This window comes from Macaca thibetana, chromosome 4, assembly GCF_024542745.1.
Source record: "Macaca thibetana thibetana isolate TM-01 chromosome 4, ASM2454274v1, whole genome shotgun sequence".
Lineage (NCBI taxonomy): Eukaryota > Metazoa > Chordata > Mammalia > Primates > Cercopithecidae > Macaca > Macaca thibetana.
Window position 1 is genome coordinate 36846918 of NC_065581.1, and position 14566 is coordinate 36861483.

Consider the following 14566-nt stretch of genomic DNA (forward strand, 5'->3'; position numbering starts at 1 on the left):
TGGGGTTCAGCTGAGCAGGTGCTCCGCTGCTGGTAACTACTCGCAGTTAAAGATCTTTTGACTCTTTCCCCGACACGCTATTTGTCACTGTCGTTTTCCACCACAGAGCCAGGTATTTGCCCTGCCGGCCACGGTGGGGCGCGCGCGGCGTGTGCTGCCCGCTTATCTCTTCCTTCCCTGGTCCGCCTTCGCGCCCTTAAGGAGACTGTTCCTGGGAGTTTCTGCCTTTGGGCTCCAGTTGTTGCTCTCTTCTCGCGAGAACTGCTCCTCTCATCCTCTCCTCTCACGAAGCCCCGCCCGCGAAGAGGTTCCATATTGGGTAAAATCTCGGCTCTCGGAGAGTCCCGGGAGCAGTTCTCGCGAGAGTATTCCGGGAGGCTCCTGTTTGCTGGCTGTGGAACCGCGACCACTGGAGCCTCAGCGGGCGCAGCAGCTGGATCCGGAGTACTGCGACGCAGCTCGGAGTCGGCCTTGTAGGGACGAAGGTGCAGGGAGATCGCGGCGGGCGCAGCCTTGAGCGCCGGAGCGCGTCCCTGCCGTTAGCGGGGCTTGCCCCAGTCGCAGGGGCGCATCCAGCCGCGGCGGCTGACAGCAGCCGCGCGCGGGAGTCTGCGGGGTCGCGGCAGCCGCACCTGCGCGGGCGACCAGCACAAGGTCCCCGCCCGGCTGGGCGGGCAGCAAGGGCCGGGGAGAGGGTGCGGGTGCAGGCGGGGGCCCCATAGGGCCACCTTCTTGCCCGGCGACTGCCGCTGGAAAATGTCTCAGGAGAGGCCCACGTTCTACCGGCAGGAGCTGAACAAGACAATCTGGGAGGTGCCCGAGCGTTACCAGAACCTGTCTCCAGTGGGCTCCGGCGCCTATGGCTCTGTGTGGTGAGTGTCGCCGGGCCTGGGGCCGCTGTGGGCAGGGTGGCCCCTCGCGCCCGAGAGCCAGGCCTGCACCACTGCTCTGCGTTGCGTCAAGTGGCAGGAATTTTCCTCGGGGGAGGGCCTTGCTGCCCCTTCGAGCTCTGCCTGTTCTGCACCTCCTGCACCCCTCGCCCTGCACTCACGCGGGTATTGCGGTCCACCGTGTGCAGCGCTCAAGTCCGCTGCGAGAGGTAGGTGGTGGTGCTGGAGCTCGGTTCTGGCTAGCACCCTGCGCCTTCGCCTCTCGGAAGGTTGCTGCTCGGCGGCAGGCACCGGGAGAAGGGCTGCTTCCTTGGGGGTCTCCCTCCGGACCTGGAGCAGAAGGACCCTCTCCCGCGATGCGCCCACGCTGTGGCGCCGGACCCTGTCCTCTGAGCAGACAAGCTTGGGGAGCTGCCGGGAGAAGCAGAAGGGCAGAGCGCAACCCGAAGACTGCGGTCATCTAAACAAAACTGACCAGGAAGGGAGCTCTCTCCGGGCCTTTTTTTTTTTTTTTTTCCCCAAACCTCTGTCGAAATCCCATCTCGAGAAGTGTTCTTTTTGAATTCGCACTTGAATTAGCAGCGATCCATAGAGCTTAAAATACCGACTTTATCTCGGTGAACACTGTGCCAGCTTGAGTGGTGTGTTTCCGATTCGGTTGAAAGCGTATTTCCTTTCTGTGGAGGGGCGGCGGTGGTAGTGCCTGCAAGAACGCTGCAGCTTGAGAAACTGGCAGTCTCACTGATTAGTCACATACCACTGCTCATTTAAGTATTGTTCGACAAAACAGTTTTTTCATTTGGAGCAAGAAAGATTCAGATCTGTAAGGCGCCCTCAAGATCAAAAAATTATTAACAGTGGTAGGAGGTATTGTAAGTATTTTTTGAGATAATTCCTGCGAATACTGTGTTTTAAAAGTCCCTTTCAGAGTTTGCAGGGATTTATCTAGTTATCTGCATTTATGGCCTGAGGTACACGATGGTTTTCGTAAGGATATGGAACCACATAGAAAAGGAAGGGAAGAGATACTTTTTAGCTTTAATTTACACCGTGAGTGTGTTTTAAATTAAGTCGATACCATGTAATTTCCAGACCTGAAATATTTCACTAACTGCTCTCTAATTTTCAAGGTTTTATACCCTGTATTTTAGATTTTCTATAATTTAAAAGCTACGAATCTGAAACTAAATATCAGATTTAACTGTTAGCTTTTTCTGTGTTTTAGTAATTCGTATTGTATGCGTCATTTGAAAAGGGGCCTGTAAAATCGTTTTTTGTTTTGGAACAAATTCCAGGCTTTTGGATGTGTTAATCTTTAAATATGATTTCTGTGTTTCCCAAAGTCACATCATGAATTTCCTGTTTGGTAGAATCTTCTGGGTAATTGAGATTGTGCAATTGTGTCCAGTAACAGATCATATTGCATTTTCTAGTTCAAGCTGCTTAAGTTATGTTGCAGATGGCACCGTGCGTGACATCTTTCTCCCATTTTTACAGCATGGCAGTTTACATTTTAAAGGAATTTGCAGGATTTTACATTCAGAGTGTGTGTGTGTATAGTTGATTTGCAGCATTTTACATTCGATATATACATGTTAATATATGTATATCCATTCAGTATATACATATTATGTATATCTAGTTGATTTGCTAATTTTCAAAGATGTATTTGGATCATTGTTCTTTTAATATTTTATAGCTCATTAATATACTTCCATTTTTTCATTCTTGAATTGACACATTCATTTCTGTAGTATCACGTTTTTGTTTTCAATGCTATTTAAATTTTAATGGAGTGATAACAGCAGAATAACTCAACTATAGAGGGTTTGGGTGAACTCCAGTTGAATTCCTCGCAAGGTTCAGTACTGTTGGTGACTAGCTCTGCACTGGAACAGGAGATCCAGATTTACAGTGAAGTACCATTAAAATTAACTCCACATTTCTTTAGTGGTATATTTTTCTGTGGTATAAAAGCCAGCAGAGGCCGGGCGCGGTGGCTCAAGCCTGTAATCCCAGCACTTTGGGAGGCTGAGACGGGCGGATCACGAGGTCAGGAGATCGAGAAAGTCCTGGTTAACACGGTGAAACCCCGTCTCTACTAAAAAATACGAAAAAGTAGCCGGGCGAGGTGGCGGGCGCCTGTAGTCCCAGCTAACCGGGAGGCTGAGGCAGGAGAATGGCGTAAACCCGGGAGGCGGAGCTTGCAGCGAGCCAAGATGGCGCCACTGCACTCCAGCCTTGGCGACAGAGCGAGACTCCGTCTCAAAATAAAAAAAAAGCCAGCAGTATCTGACACTTAAAAGTACTTTTATTGAACAGATTTTTAAAAATAGGTAATATATTGACATTGTATAAAATTTGAAAGTTTTAAAAAGGTATTCAGTGGGCCGGGCGCGGTGGCTCAAGCCTGTAATCCCAGTAGTTTGGGAGGCCGAGGCGGGTGGATCAGGAGATCCGGAGATCGAGACCATCCTGGCTAATACAGTGAAACCCCATCTCTACTAAAAATACAAAAAATTAGCCTGGTGTGGTGGCAGGTGCCTGTAGTCCCAGCTACTCGGGAGGCTGAGGCAGGAGAATGATGTGAACCCGGAAGGCGGAGGTTGCAGTGAGCCGAGATCGCGGCACTGCACTCCAGCCTGGGCGACAGAGCGAGACTCTGTCTCAAAAAAAAAAAAAGGTATTCAGTGAAAAGTCTCGTTTTTTGTTCTCCAGAGCCACTCTACTGTCTTTCTCAAAGACAAGCGCTGTTAAGTGTCTTGTGTCTTTCCAGGGGGGCAGAGTTTTTTTATTTGCTTGTTTGTTTAGTAGTCTTTCTACTAAAGGGATTTAAGATGTAACCTACAGCATATTGGTGAAGGAAAATACAACTGAAACTGAAATTATTTGACAGTTAACAATAAACAATTATAACTAATATTGGAATGAAAATACCAGAATTTAGATTTACAATTAAGTGTTATCTTATTCAGAGTTTCGGTGTAGTTATTTGAAGTTGTTCTTTTCTTTGAGATGAAGTCTCACTCTGTTGCCCAGGCTTGAGTGCAGTGGTGCCATCTCGGCTCACTGCAACTTCCACCTCCTGGGTTCAAGCGATTCTCCTGCCTCAGCCTCCCGAGTAGCTGGGACTACAGGTGCCCTCCACCATACCCAGCTAATTTTTGTATTTTTAGTAGAGATGGGGTTCTCCATGTTGGCCAGGCTGGCCTCAGACTCCTGACCTTGAGTGATCTGCCCTCCTTGGCCTCCCAAAGTGCTGGGATTACAGGCCTGAGCCACTGTGCCCGGCCTGAAGTTGTTCTTTCAATGAGTACCTTTTTATGTGTGGCAGAAAACATTTTTTGGAACTTCTTTTAGAATCCACTTTGGAGCCTATGATACTCTTCTTCTTCTTTTTTTTTTTTATTTTGAGACAGAGTCTTACTCTGTTGCCCAGGTTGGAGTGCAATGGCACCATCTCTGTTCACTGTAACCTCCACCTCCTGGATTCAAGCGATTTTCCTGCCTCAGGCTTCCAAGTAGCTGGAATTACAAGTGTGCAACACCATGCCCGGCTGATTTTTGTATTTTTTAATACAGACAGGGTTTCACCACGTTGGCCAGGCTGGTCTCTAACTCCTTACTTCAGGGGATCTGCTCACCTTGGCCTCCCAAAGTGCTGAGATTACAGGGGTGAGCCACTGTGTCTGGCCATCCATCTTCATTTTTTTGAGAGCAGATTTGATTTTAGGGAATAACAGTCCATTTGAATCCAAATAATTTAGGGAATTTGGACTCAAAGATTAGGCAATCAGGTTGGTGATACTACTGTTTTAGGTCAGATAGAAGTTACAACTATAAAGTAATGACACAGCATTTTTTGTGTGACTTCTTGAACTGGACGTGAAGTCTGCTTCCAAAAATATCTCCGAATTTTATTTTATTAATATTTATTTATTTTGTAGAGATAGGGTCTTACTGTGTTGCCCAGGCTGGTCTCAAACTCCTGGCCTCAAGCATTTCTCCCACGTTGGCCTCCCAAAGTGCTGGGATTATAGGGATGAGCCACCACACCCAGTCCCTGAATTTTATTTTCAAGAATGAAAATAATAGAATATTTCAATGAATAAAATTCATTCATTGAAATATTTGTCAGTTTCCTAATTATTGCTCTGAAGTGCGGTATACTTTGATGTGTAACATTTATAAATTATTTTAAGCCTATATTATTTTAATTTATACTAAGTATAGTAAAAAAACAAGTAGCAGCCTGTGTGATAACCAACTATGAATCAAAATAAGGTTTTACATATATGCCTTTCCTTTAAAGAGTAAAGGGAACTAGACTAGGTCTTGCAGTTTTAAGGAACTTTATGCATTGTCTGTGAGGGGAAATGAAGCAAAATTGTTTAAGAATACATTGTTGCAAAGCATTGATTTTGGGGTTTTGGGACAGAAGGGGAGAATCTTTGTGGTGAGTTTAAGGAAATACAAACAGGAACTTAAAAGTGCCTTTCCTCTGGGGTACTGTTTTTCCAGGCCCTTGCTGTTGATTAGAGGAGGTGGGGCACTGGTAACCATAAAATAGGAGGTGATAGTTGAGAATTACTCTTAGATCATATTCAACTGTTTATTCAACAGTGTTTATTGAATACCTACTATGGGCCAGATAGCTAGGTTCTGGAAGTAGAGTGCTAAACAAGACAGAAACAAGACAATCCATTCTCAACTGGAGCTTATAGTCTAGTGGGTTTAATAACTACATTTTGTGGATTGCTTGCTATGTTCTAGCATTGTGGTGTGCACTGTATCTTCAGCATAGAAAGTATATAACAAAACCTTTGGTAAAAGGATAGCAAAACTTGCTAAGAAATAAAATACAACTTCCTAAGTGCTTTGTGGAACAAGATTATTCTAGTATAATAAAAATAAATGAAGCTAACTTTTTTAAAACTATTAGTGGCCATTCACCATTTTAAATCTTTTTTTAAATTATTTTTTATTTTTTTTAGAATGAGCCAGGGCGCAAAGAAATAAAAATGCATCATTATTAAGTATACAAGGGTGACTTTCTTGACTCCTGACCAGTGAGAAGGTCTGCTTTTCTAGTAGTGATAGTAGGTCCATGCTGAGCTTTCCATTCTTTTCTTTGTAACCAAAAGTAAGGTAGTTGCCTGTATGTTACCAGTGCTAGTCAATAAGAAATCTTTAAACATAATTAATGGCAAACATTTATATTATTTATGTATAAAGATTGTTTTAAGAAAGAGTTCATTTGAGGCTGACTGTAAAGTCATTTTATTTATCAAATCCCATTTTTCCACTTTTTTTTTTTTCGCCCAGGCTGGAGTGCAGTGGCACGATCTCGGCTCACGGCAACCTCTGCCTCCCGGGTTCAAGCAATTCTCCTGAGTAGTGGGATTACAAGTGCACGCCACCACGCCTGGCTGATTTTTGTATTTTCAGTAGAGATGGGATTTTACCATGTTGGTCAGGCTAGTCTTGAACTCCTGACCGCGTGCTCCGCCCACCTTGGCCTCCCAAAGTCCTGGGATTACAGGAGTAAGCCACTGCACCTGGCCTCCACTGGTTCTTCTTTAAAATAAGCTTATCTGGGATCTCCAGGTTTTCAATTCTGGCAGTTTGATTTCTTGATACTGAGGAGTACTCTGCTTTTGATTTCTTCCTAGCCCAGTCTCAGAGATGATCTGTGTTGACTTTGCCTTTCATGGGCAAGAGTACAGATATTGCTGAGCCTCTAGGGCCTACAGTTCAAAGATGGAAGAATTCACTGGGGTAGATCACCCTCACTTTAGAATTAAATGACATTTTTAGGGATTTTTGCAGTTTATAAAGTGTTTTCATTCAAAGCGTTATCAATCAGTTCTCACTAGCTCCATGGAGGCTGATATTTATTAACCCCATTTTATAGATGGACTCATTCATTAAAAGAATGGCATACTTGTCAGTGCTACTTTTAGTAGTCTCCTTTCCGATAGATGTGGGCTGCTGAGGTTGTGTGGTGGCACCTTCTCTTATGCAGTTCGCCTCCTGTTGTGAAAAAGGGATTGCTGAGTCACTCGGAATAGAGCTTGAGTGTAGGAAAGCAATCCCACCAGTGTCATTGCCCAGTTTATGTGAGGGGAAATGACTTAATTTAACCCATTAAAGTCATGTCTCCTTCTCAGAACTGATAAACCAAAAATGCACTCATTGCCTAGATTAAATTTTTTTCTGAAGGAATTATTAGGCAGTGCAAATAGTTAATTCCTGAATATATGAATCCTATTGGTTTGAAATTCTTTAGTGTACATTTATGTAAAGTTGGGACTGTCCATACATGTTTGTGTTATGTACATATAGGATATAAATAGAAATAACTGCCTCTCCAGCCCTTTGAAAATATATTAGATTTTTGCTTTTTGCAGTAAAATTTGTTGTAAAACTGATTTGTTCTTATCTAAGAGGTATAATTACTGCAGTGCTCAGAAGTGTCTCATTATAAAGTGGGTGCCCCTGACTTAGAGCTTAGGAATTTCTTCTCATGGCTGCTATGGAAGTCATGCACCTATTTCATCAGAAAAATAACCAGAAACTTCTTTAAACTTGGAAATGTTTTTTGTAAAAGAAACATCAGTATTTGGAGTTGTTTGTCTTTCACAGTGCTCCCATAAATTAAGTACAGGCACAACTCATCTTATGCTTCACAGATAATTGCTTTTTTTTTTTTTTTTTAACAAATTGAAGGTTTGTGACAACCCTGTGGTAAGCAAGTCTATTGGCATCATTTTACCAACAGCATGTGCTCACTTCATGTCACCATGTCACATTTTGGTAATTCTCGCAATATTTCTTTTCTTTTTCTTTTTTTTTTTTTGAGACGGAGTTTCGCTCTGTCGCCCAGGCTGGCGTTCCGTGGCGCGATCTCGGCTCACTGCAACCTCCGCCTTCCAGTTTCAAGTGATTTTCCTGCCTCAGCCTCCCGAGTAGCTGGGACTATAGGCATGTGCCACCACGCCCAGCTAATTTTTGTATTTTTAGTAGAGATGGGGTTTCACCATGTTGGTCAGGCAGTTTTCGAATCCTGACCTTGTGATCTGCCTGCCTCGGCCTCCCCAAATGCTGGGATTACAGGTGTGAGCCACCGTGCCCGGCAATTCTCGCAATATTTCAAACTTTCTTCTTCTTATTAAATGTTATGGGGATCTGAGATCACTGATCTTTGATGTTACTGTTGTAATTGTTTTGAGGTATCTGGAACCATGCCCATAGGCAGACTTAATTGATAAACATTGTGTGTGTTCTGACTGCTCTGCCAACCAGCTGTTGCCTCTCTCCATCTCCTAAGGCCTCCTTATTCCCTGAGACACAATAATATTGGAATTAGGCCAATTAATAGCACTACAGTGGTTTCTAAGTGTTCAAGTGAAAGGAATGGTTGCATGTCTCTTACTTTAAATCAAAAGCTAGAAATGATTAAACAGTGAGGAAGGCATGTCGAAAACTGAGATAAGCTGAAAGCTAGGCTTCTTGTACCAAACAGCCAATTTGTGAATGCAAATGAAAAGTTTTTGAAGGAAATTAAAAGTTATATTCCAGTAAACAAATGAATGATTAGAAAGCAAAACAGCCTTGTTGCTGAGATGGAGAAAGTTTTAGTGGTCTGGATAAAAGAACAGACCAACCACAACATGCCCTTAAGCCAAAGCCTAATCTAGAGCAAAGCCCTAACTCTCTTTAATTGTATGAAGTTTGAGACAGGTGAGAAAGCTGCAAAAGATAAGTTTGAAGCTAGCAGAGGGTGGTTCATAGGTTTAAGGAAAGAACTTGTCTCCATAGCATAACTTTATAGTGCAAGGTGGCTGGGGGCGGTGGCTAACATCTGTAATTCCAGCACTTTGGGAGGCTGAGGCAGGCAGATCATCTGAGGTCAGGAGTTTGAGACCAGCCTGGCCAACATGGCGAAACTCTGCCTCTACAAAAAATACAAAAATTTGTTTTTTGTATTTTTTGGTGTTGTGGCGTGTACCTGTAGTCCCAGCTACTTGGGAGGCTGAGGCAGGAGAATTGCTTGAACCCGGGAAGTGGAGGTTGCAGTGAGCCACTGCAACCAAGTGGCAACCGAGATTGTGTCACTGCACTCCAGCCTGGGTGATAGAGCAAGAGTACATCTCAAAAAAAATAATAATAATAACTTCCGTAGATGAGACATTGCTTCTCAGAAATGAATAAAGCAAGTAGTTTCTTGAGGTGGAATCTACCGTTGGTGAAGATGCTTATGAACATTGTTGAAATGACAACAAAGGGTTTAGAATATTACATAAACTTAGTTGATAAAGCAGCAGCAAGGTTTGAGAGGATCGACTGCCATTTTGAAAATAGTTCTACTGTGGGTAAAATGCTGTCAAACACCATTGCAGGCTACAGAGAAATCTGTCACGAAAGGAAGAGTAAATCAATGCAGCAAGCTTCACTGTTGTCTTATTTTTAGGAATTGCCATAGTCATTCCAACCTTCAGCAATTATCACCTTGATCAGTCAGCAGCCATCAACACTGAGACAAGACCTTCCACCAGCAAGAAGATAATGACTTGCTGAAGGCCCAGGTGACCCTTAGCATTTTTTAGCAAAAAAGTGTGTTATTTATTTATTTATTTATTCATTCATTCATTTATTTTTTCGAGACAGAGTCTCGCTCTGTCACCCAGGCTGGAGTGCAGTGGCACAATCTCGGCTCACTGCACCCTCCACCTCCCAGGTTCAAGCAATTCTCCCCCCTTAGCCTCCCGAGTAGCTGGGATTACAGGTATGCGCCACCATGCCCAGCTAATCTTTGTATTTTTAATAGAGATGGGGTTTCACCATGTTGGTTAGGCTGGTCTCAAACTCTGACCTCAAGCTATCCTTCTGCCTCAGCCTCCCAAAGTGCTGGAATTAATAGATATGAGCCATCGTGCCTAGCCAATAAAATATTTTTAAATTAAGGTATGTGTGTATGTGTGTGTGTGTATATATATATTTTGACATACTACTAGTGCATACTTAATAGAGTACAGTATCATGTAAATATAACTTGTATTTGCATTGGGAAACCAAAAAATTCATGTTACTCATTTTTTTGTGATACTCACTTTGTTGTGGTTATCTGGAACTGAACTCATGATATCTCTGAGGTACACTTGGATGTATGTGTTAAGGATTTACAAAATTAACCAGTTTTCTCATGCAGTGTTCAAGTCTATTAATAATTTATTCTAGGGAAGAAGAAGTGGTGGTTTGTAAATTCTGCACTTAACAAAATACTGGGTTTTGGGCATGCTTGGCTCCAAGGCTGAATGTAGTGGGGAAAGAAGTATACGAGAGTGAGGAGTCTAGGATTTCCAAGTTTTGGCCTTGGGCAAATGGATATATTTTAGTGCCGTTTTCTGAACTTTGTGTTACAAAGTTACAAAGAGTGTTACAGGGTACAAGATTATAGAGAGAAAGGGGAAGGAACATAGGTTCATGGTAATCTCCTTGAGGACAGGACTCATTATACCTTGAGTGTCTACCATGTATGGTTTGCTGTAAGTGCTGGAGATGAAATATGAATAACAAAGACAAAAATTTCTGCCTTAAGAAGCTATATTCTGGCCAGGTACAGTGAGGCATTATATTCTGTAATCCCTGCACTTTGGGAGGCCAAGGTAGGAGGTTTCCTTGAGCCCGGTAGTTAGAAACCAGCAGCCTGGGCAAAATGGGGAGACTCCTCTACTAAAAAATAAAAATAAAAAATTAGGCAAGCTTGGTGGCACACTCCTGTAGTTTCAGCTACTTGGGAGGCTGAGGTGGAAGGACTGCTTGAGCCTGAGAAGTTGAGACTGTAATGAGCTGTGATCCTGCCAGTGTACTCCAGCCTGGGTGACCGAGTGAGCCCCTGTCTCCAGAAACAAACAAAAAAAGGAAGCTATATTCTAATGGGGATGGCAGTGGAAGTATATAATAAACAAGTAAAATTTATAGTGTGTGAGGTAAGTGCTGTGGAGAAAATGCAACAAGGGAAGGAGAGTGAGTGCTAGGATGCCTATTGCACTTTTAAGCAAGGTGAACAGGGTAAGCATCATTGATAAAGTAACAATTGAGCAAAAACCTGAAGAAGGTGATATAGAACACTGGTTGGACATGGGTGAGGATGTAAGAACATTCTAGGCTGAGGATTAACAAGTGTGCAAAAGCCCTGAGGTAAGGGCCCTGTGTTCCAGGAAATAGCTAAGAGGCCAGTACAGCTGGAGCTAAATGAACCAGGGGCCAAATATAGGGAGAAAAGTGGAGTGAGGGATGGGTCGCAGATGTTCAGGGATCATGTAGGGTCTTATTTGCCTTTATAAAGACTGTGACTTTTCCTTTGAGTGAGAGGGGAAGCCTTGGAGGGTTGTGACCAGAGGAAGGACATGACCTAAATCATGTTTTGACAGATCACTGCGCTCTAGGGTCCCAAGTGTTTCATTTCGGTTCCTTACCCATTCTACCCTAAATGACTACTGTGAATAGGATAGAATGGTGGAGTTAGATGAATTGATGCAGAGCTCTGACCCATGCTCACAACTGTCATTCCAGCAGTCCCAGAGTGCCAGAGCCAGTATTTTTGTTGGGCCCTAGAAATTTAGGGTATTCCAGTCCAGCTCTTTAAATAACATGGGCTTCCTTTACTTTTTCAGGTTTTTGTTGCCAAAAGGAAGGGAGCAGAGCTTAGCTCAGCTGGAAAAGGAAGATGAGTCTGCTGGCAGATTGTTTTTTAACTTCTTTGCCTTTTAGGGTTTTTCTTACTTTTGGATCGTGTTTTAAAAGTCATTTTTACCTTCTTTCAACAGTTAAACATTTAAGATCTTATTTATTTGATTTTATTTGACTCTTTTTCTGACTTACATTCCTTTGCCTTTTCCCCATTATAATACTTTTAGTAGAGATTGGACCATTGTTATCTGTCATTAATATCTTGGCTTTGAGGTCCCAAGGACTTCTCTGTTAAACTTGAATACATTGTATAGATTGAAAGATTCTACAGACATGTGACCCTATAAAAACCCATATCATTTATTGTCGTCCCTGCCTTTACAGATGTAAGCCCCCCTCCTCTTTTCATCAGAGCTCTCCCTCTTTTACTGCTCTATCATCAAGTTGCAGAAAATAAGTTTTCCTGCAAACATAGATTCCCATGGCAACATAACAGAAAGGTAATAGAACAAATGTTTATTTTGTCTAGACCTGCTGTCTGAGTAACATTAGACCCTGAACATGTTGGCTCCTGTTACTTGAATGTGTGGTTACAAATTCCTTATTTTCCTCAAAACTTACTTCTCTTAGACCTTCATGATATTGTCACTGTGCCTGTGATATGAAGGAAGGTGTGTGTGTGAGTATGTGTGCCTTACTGTCATTCTACTCAAAAGTATGTATTGATTGCATTTTCAAGCTTATGGCTTAAAATGTAGACACCACACAACATGTGAGCATGTGAAGAAAAAAAAAAAATACCAGTTTTGTCCTTTGTTTTCATAAGTTCATTAATTTAGTATTTCCAGTGCACTATACTAGGTGTTTTGTTTACAGAGATTTAAAACAGAAGAAGGGTACCTGCTTTCGAAAATATCAGTCCAGGCTGTGTGTGGTGGTTCACGCCTGTAATCCCAGCACTCTAGGAGGCTGAGGTGGGCGGATCACTTGAGGTCAGGAGTTGGAGACCAGCCTGGCCAACATGGTGAAACCCGTCTCTGAAAAAATTAGCTGGGCGTGGTGGTGTGTGCCTGTAATCCCAGCTATTTGGGAGACTGAGGCATGAGAATCGCTTGAACCGGGGAGGCGGAGGTTGCAGTGAGTCCAGATCGTACCCCTGCGCTCCTGCCTGGGCAACAGAGCAAGACTCAGTCTCAAAAAAAAAAAAAAAGTATCAGTCCAGAGGAGACATATTTATGTTTCCTCAGAGATGGCTTTAGGAGTCCTTTGTAGCTTTTATTTTCTGCATTCTTCCTGCTTAAGTTGGCATTTGAAATCTACCTTTGTATTGCTAATTCTTCTCTTAAGATCTTTTTAGATTTTTCTATGTCTCAAATTGAGTGACTGCTGTGGTTTGAATGTATTCTCCAAAGTTCATATGTCAGAAACTTAATCCCCAATGCAACAGTGTTGGGGAGTGGGGCCTAAGAAGTGATCAGGTCATGAGGGCTCTGCACTCCTGACTGGATTAATGTCATGATCAAGGAAGTGGGTTAGTTATCACTAGAGTGGCTTTATTATTAAAGCAGGTTCAGTCCCCTCTTGCTCTCTCTCTCTCACCGTCTCTTGTCTTCTGTCACCCTCTTGCCTTCCACTACTGGATTACACAGCAAGAAGGCCCTAACTAGATGCCAGCACCTTGATACTGGACTTCCCCGCCTCATGGACTGTGAGAAATAAGTTTATTTTTTTATAAATTATCCAATCTGTGATACTCTATTATAGCAACACAAAATGGACTAAGATTGACATACTGGTCACTTTTTACATCTAAGGTAATTTTATGCAAAGGTATATATTGGAAATTTGTGTCAGATAAGCCTTTACATCTGATGATTCAGATGTAGAAATGATGACATCAGCATGTGTTCACACGAAGTCAAAACAACATCTTTTGATCTGCCAAGGGCTCAGGGAGGATGTTTTAGGAGGAAAAAGGAACTGTGAGGGTAAGAGTCCTTTAGTTCCTTAACCCATCCCTATACTTGCACTTGGGGTAATGTCTCTGGCTGTGACAGTCTTCTCACCTATAACATGTGGCCCTAATCATACCCTTACTTTTGTCTGACACGCGGTTGAGATGTCTGGCTTATGCAAGTGTATATTTAACTCATCTTTCTTGTATTTCCTCATCCCTGTAGTAGGTATAACTTGATTCTCGAAATAATTGCTTTGCTTTTAATATCTCCAATAGCTATCTCTTTTTTTCTCTCCTGTCAAATCTTTTATTTAGGGCTTTAGCTGGCATGAACCTTCTGGAACTTAGGCTTTTAAATAAATAGTTTCTATTTATGTTTTCTTCTACAGGCTACCAAATGCTGGTGAAAATATTAGTTGTCTTGCTCATTCAATGTAATAAACCATTATGTACTAATGAGCATAGTATTAAGTTGAAGTGAAATGTTGATATTGGCTTCTTATACTGATATACTTCTTATGTCATTCCCTCATTTGACATTAAGTTTGGCTTGCCTCATTTTCTGATTCCTAGTTTAGTGTTCTGAGTGCGTTATGCTTTGAATGATCTGTTGTGAAATGAGCAATCTCAATATTAAATGATACTGATGCTAGAGCAAACAGAAAAAAGTTAGCAAATTAAGAGAACAGGCAGTAAGTACTATGAGCATCTATTAAGCTCTTTCTGCATTCCCAAATATAGTACAGGTTCAGTGTTCCTTATCCAAAATGCTTCGGATCACAAATGTTTTGGATTTTGGAATGTTTGTATTATACTTCCCAGTTGAGCATCTTTTTTCAAAATATCCAAAATCTGAAATGCTCCAATGCATATTTCTCTTGAGCATCATGTTGATGCCCAAAAAGTTTTGGATTTTGAAGCATTTTAGGTTTTGGATTTTCAGATTAGGGTTACTCAACCTGTATAACCCAGAGTAATTCAACCTATTGACATTTTAGGTGGGATAATGTTTTGTTGTGGGGTA

General features: G+C 42.4%; 1 protein-coding gene across 4 annotated transcripts in view; it reads left to right on the top strand.

The window, feature by feature from the left end:
• Window positions 1-312: 312 nt before the first annotated feature.
• Window positions 313-14566, top strand: part of MAPK14 (mitogen-activated protein kinase 14) — an 83309-nt gene continuing 69055 nt past the window's right edge. For 3 of the 4 annotated variants that reach the window (XM_050787780.1, XM_050787781.1, XM_050787783.1), the window contains exon 1: window positions 313-872. In XM_050787780.1, the coding sequence (XP_050643737.1) occupies window positions 757-872 (116 nt within the window). In that variant the 5' untranslated portion in view covers window positions 313-756. Of the gene's footprint in view, window positions 873-927; window positions 1100-14566 lie in introns of those variants that run through there. The other variant, XM_050787782.1, reaches the window with a different exon arrangement.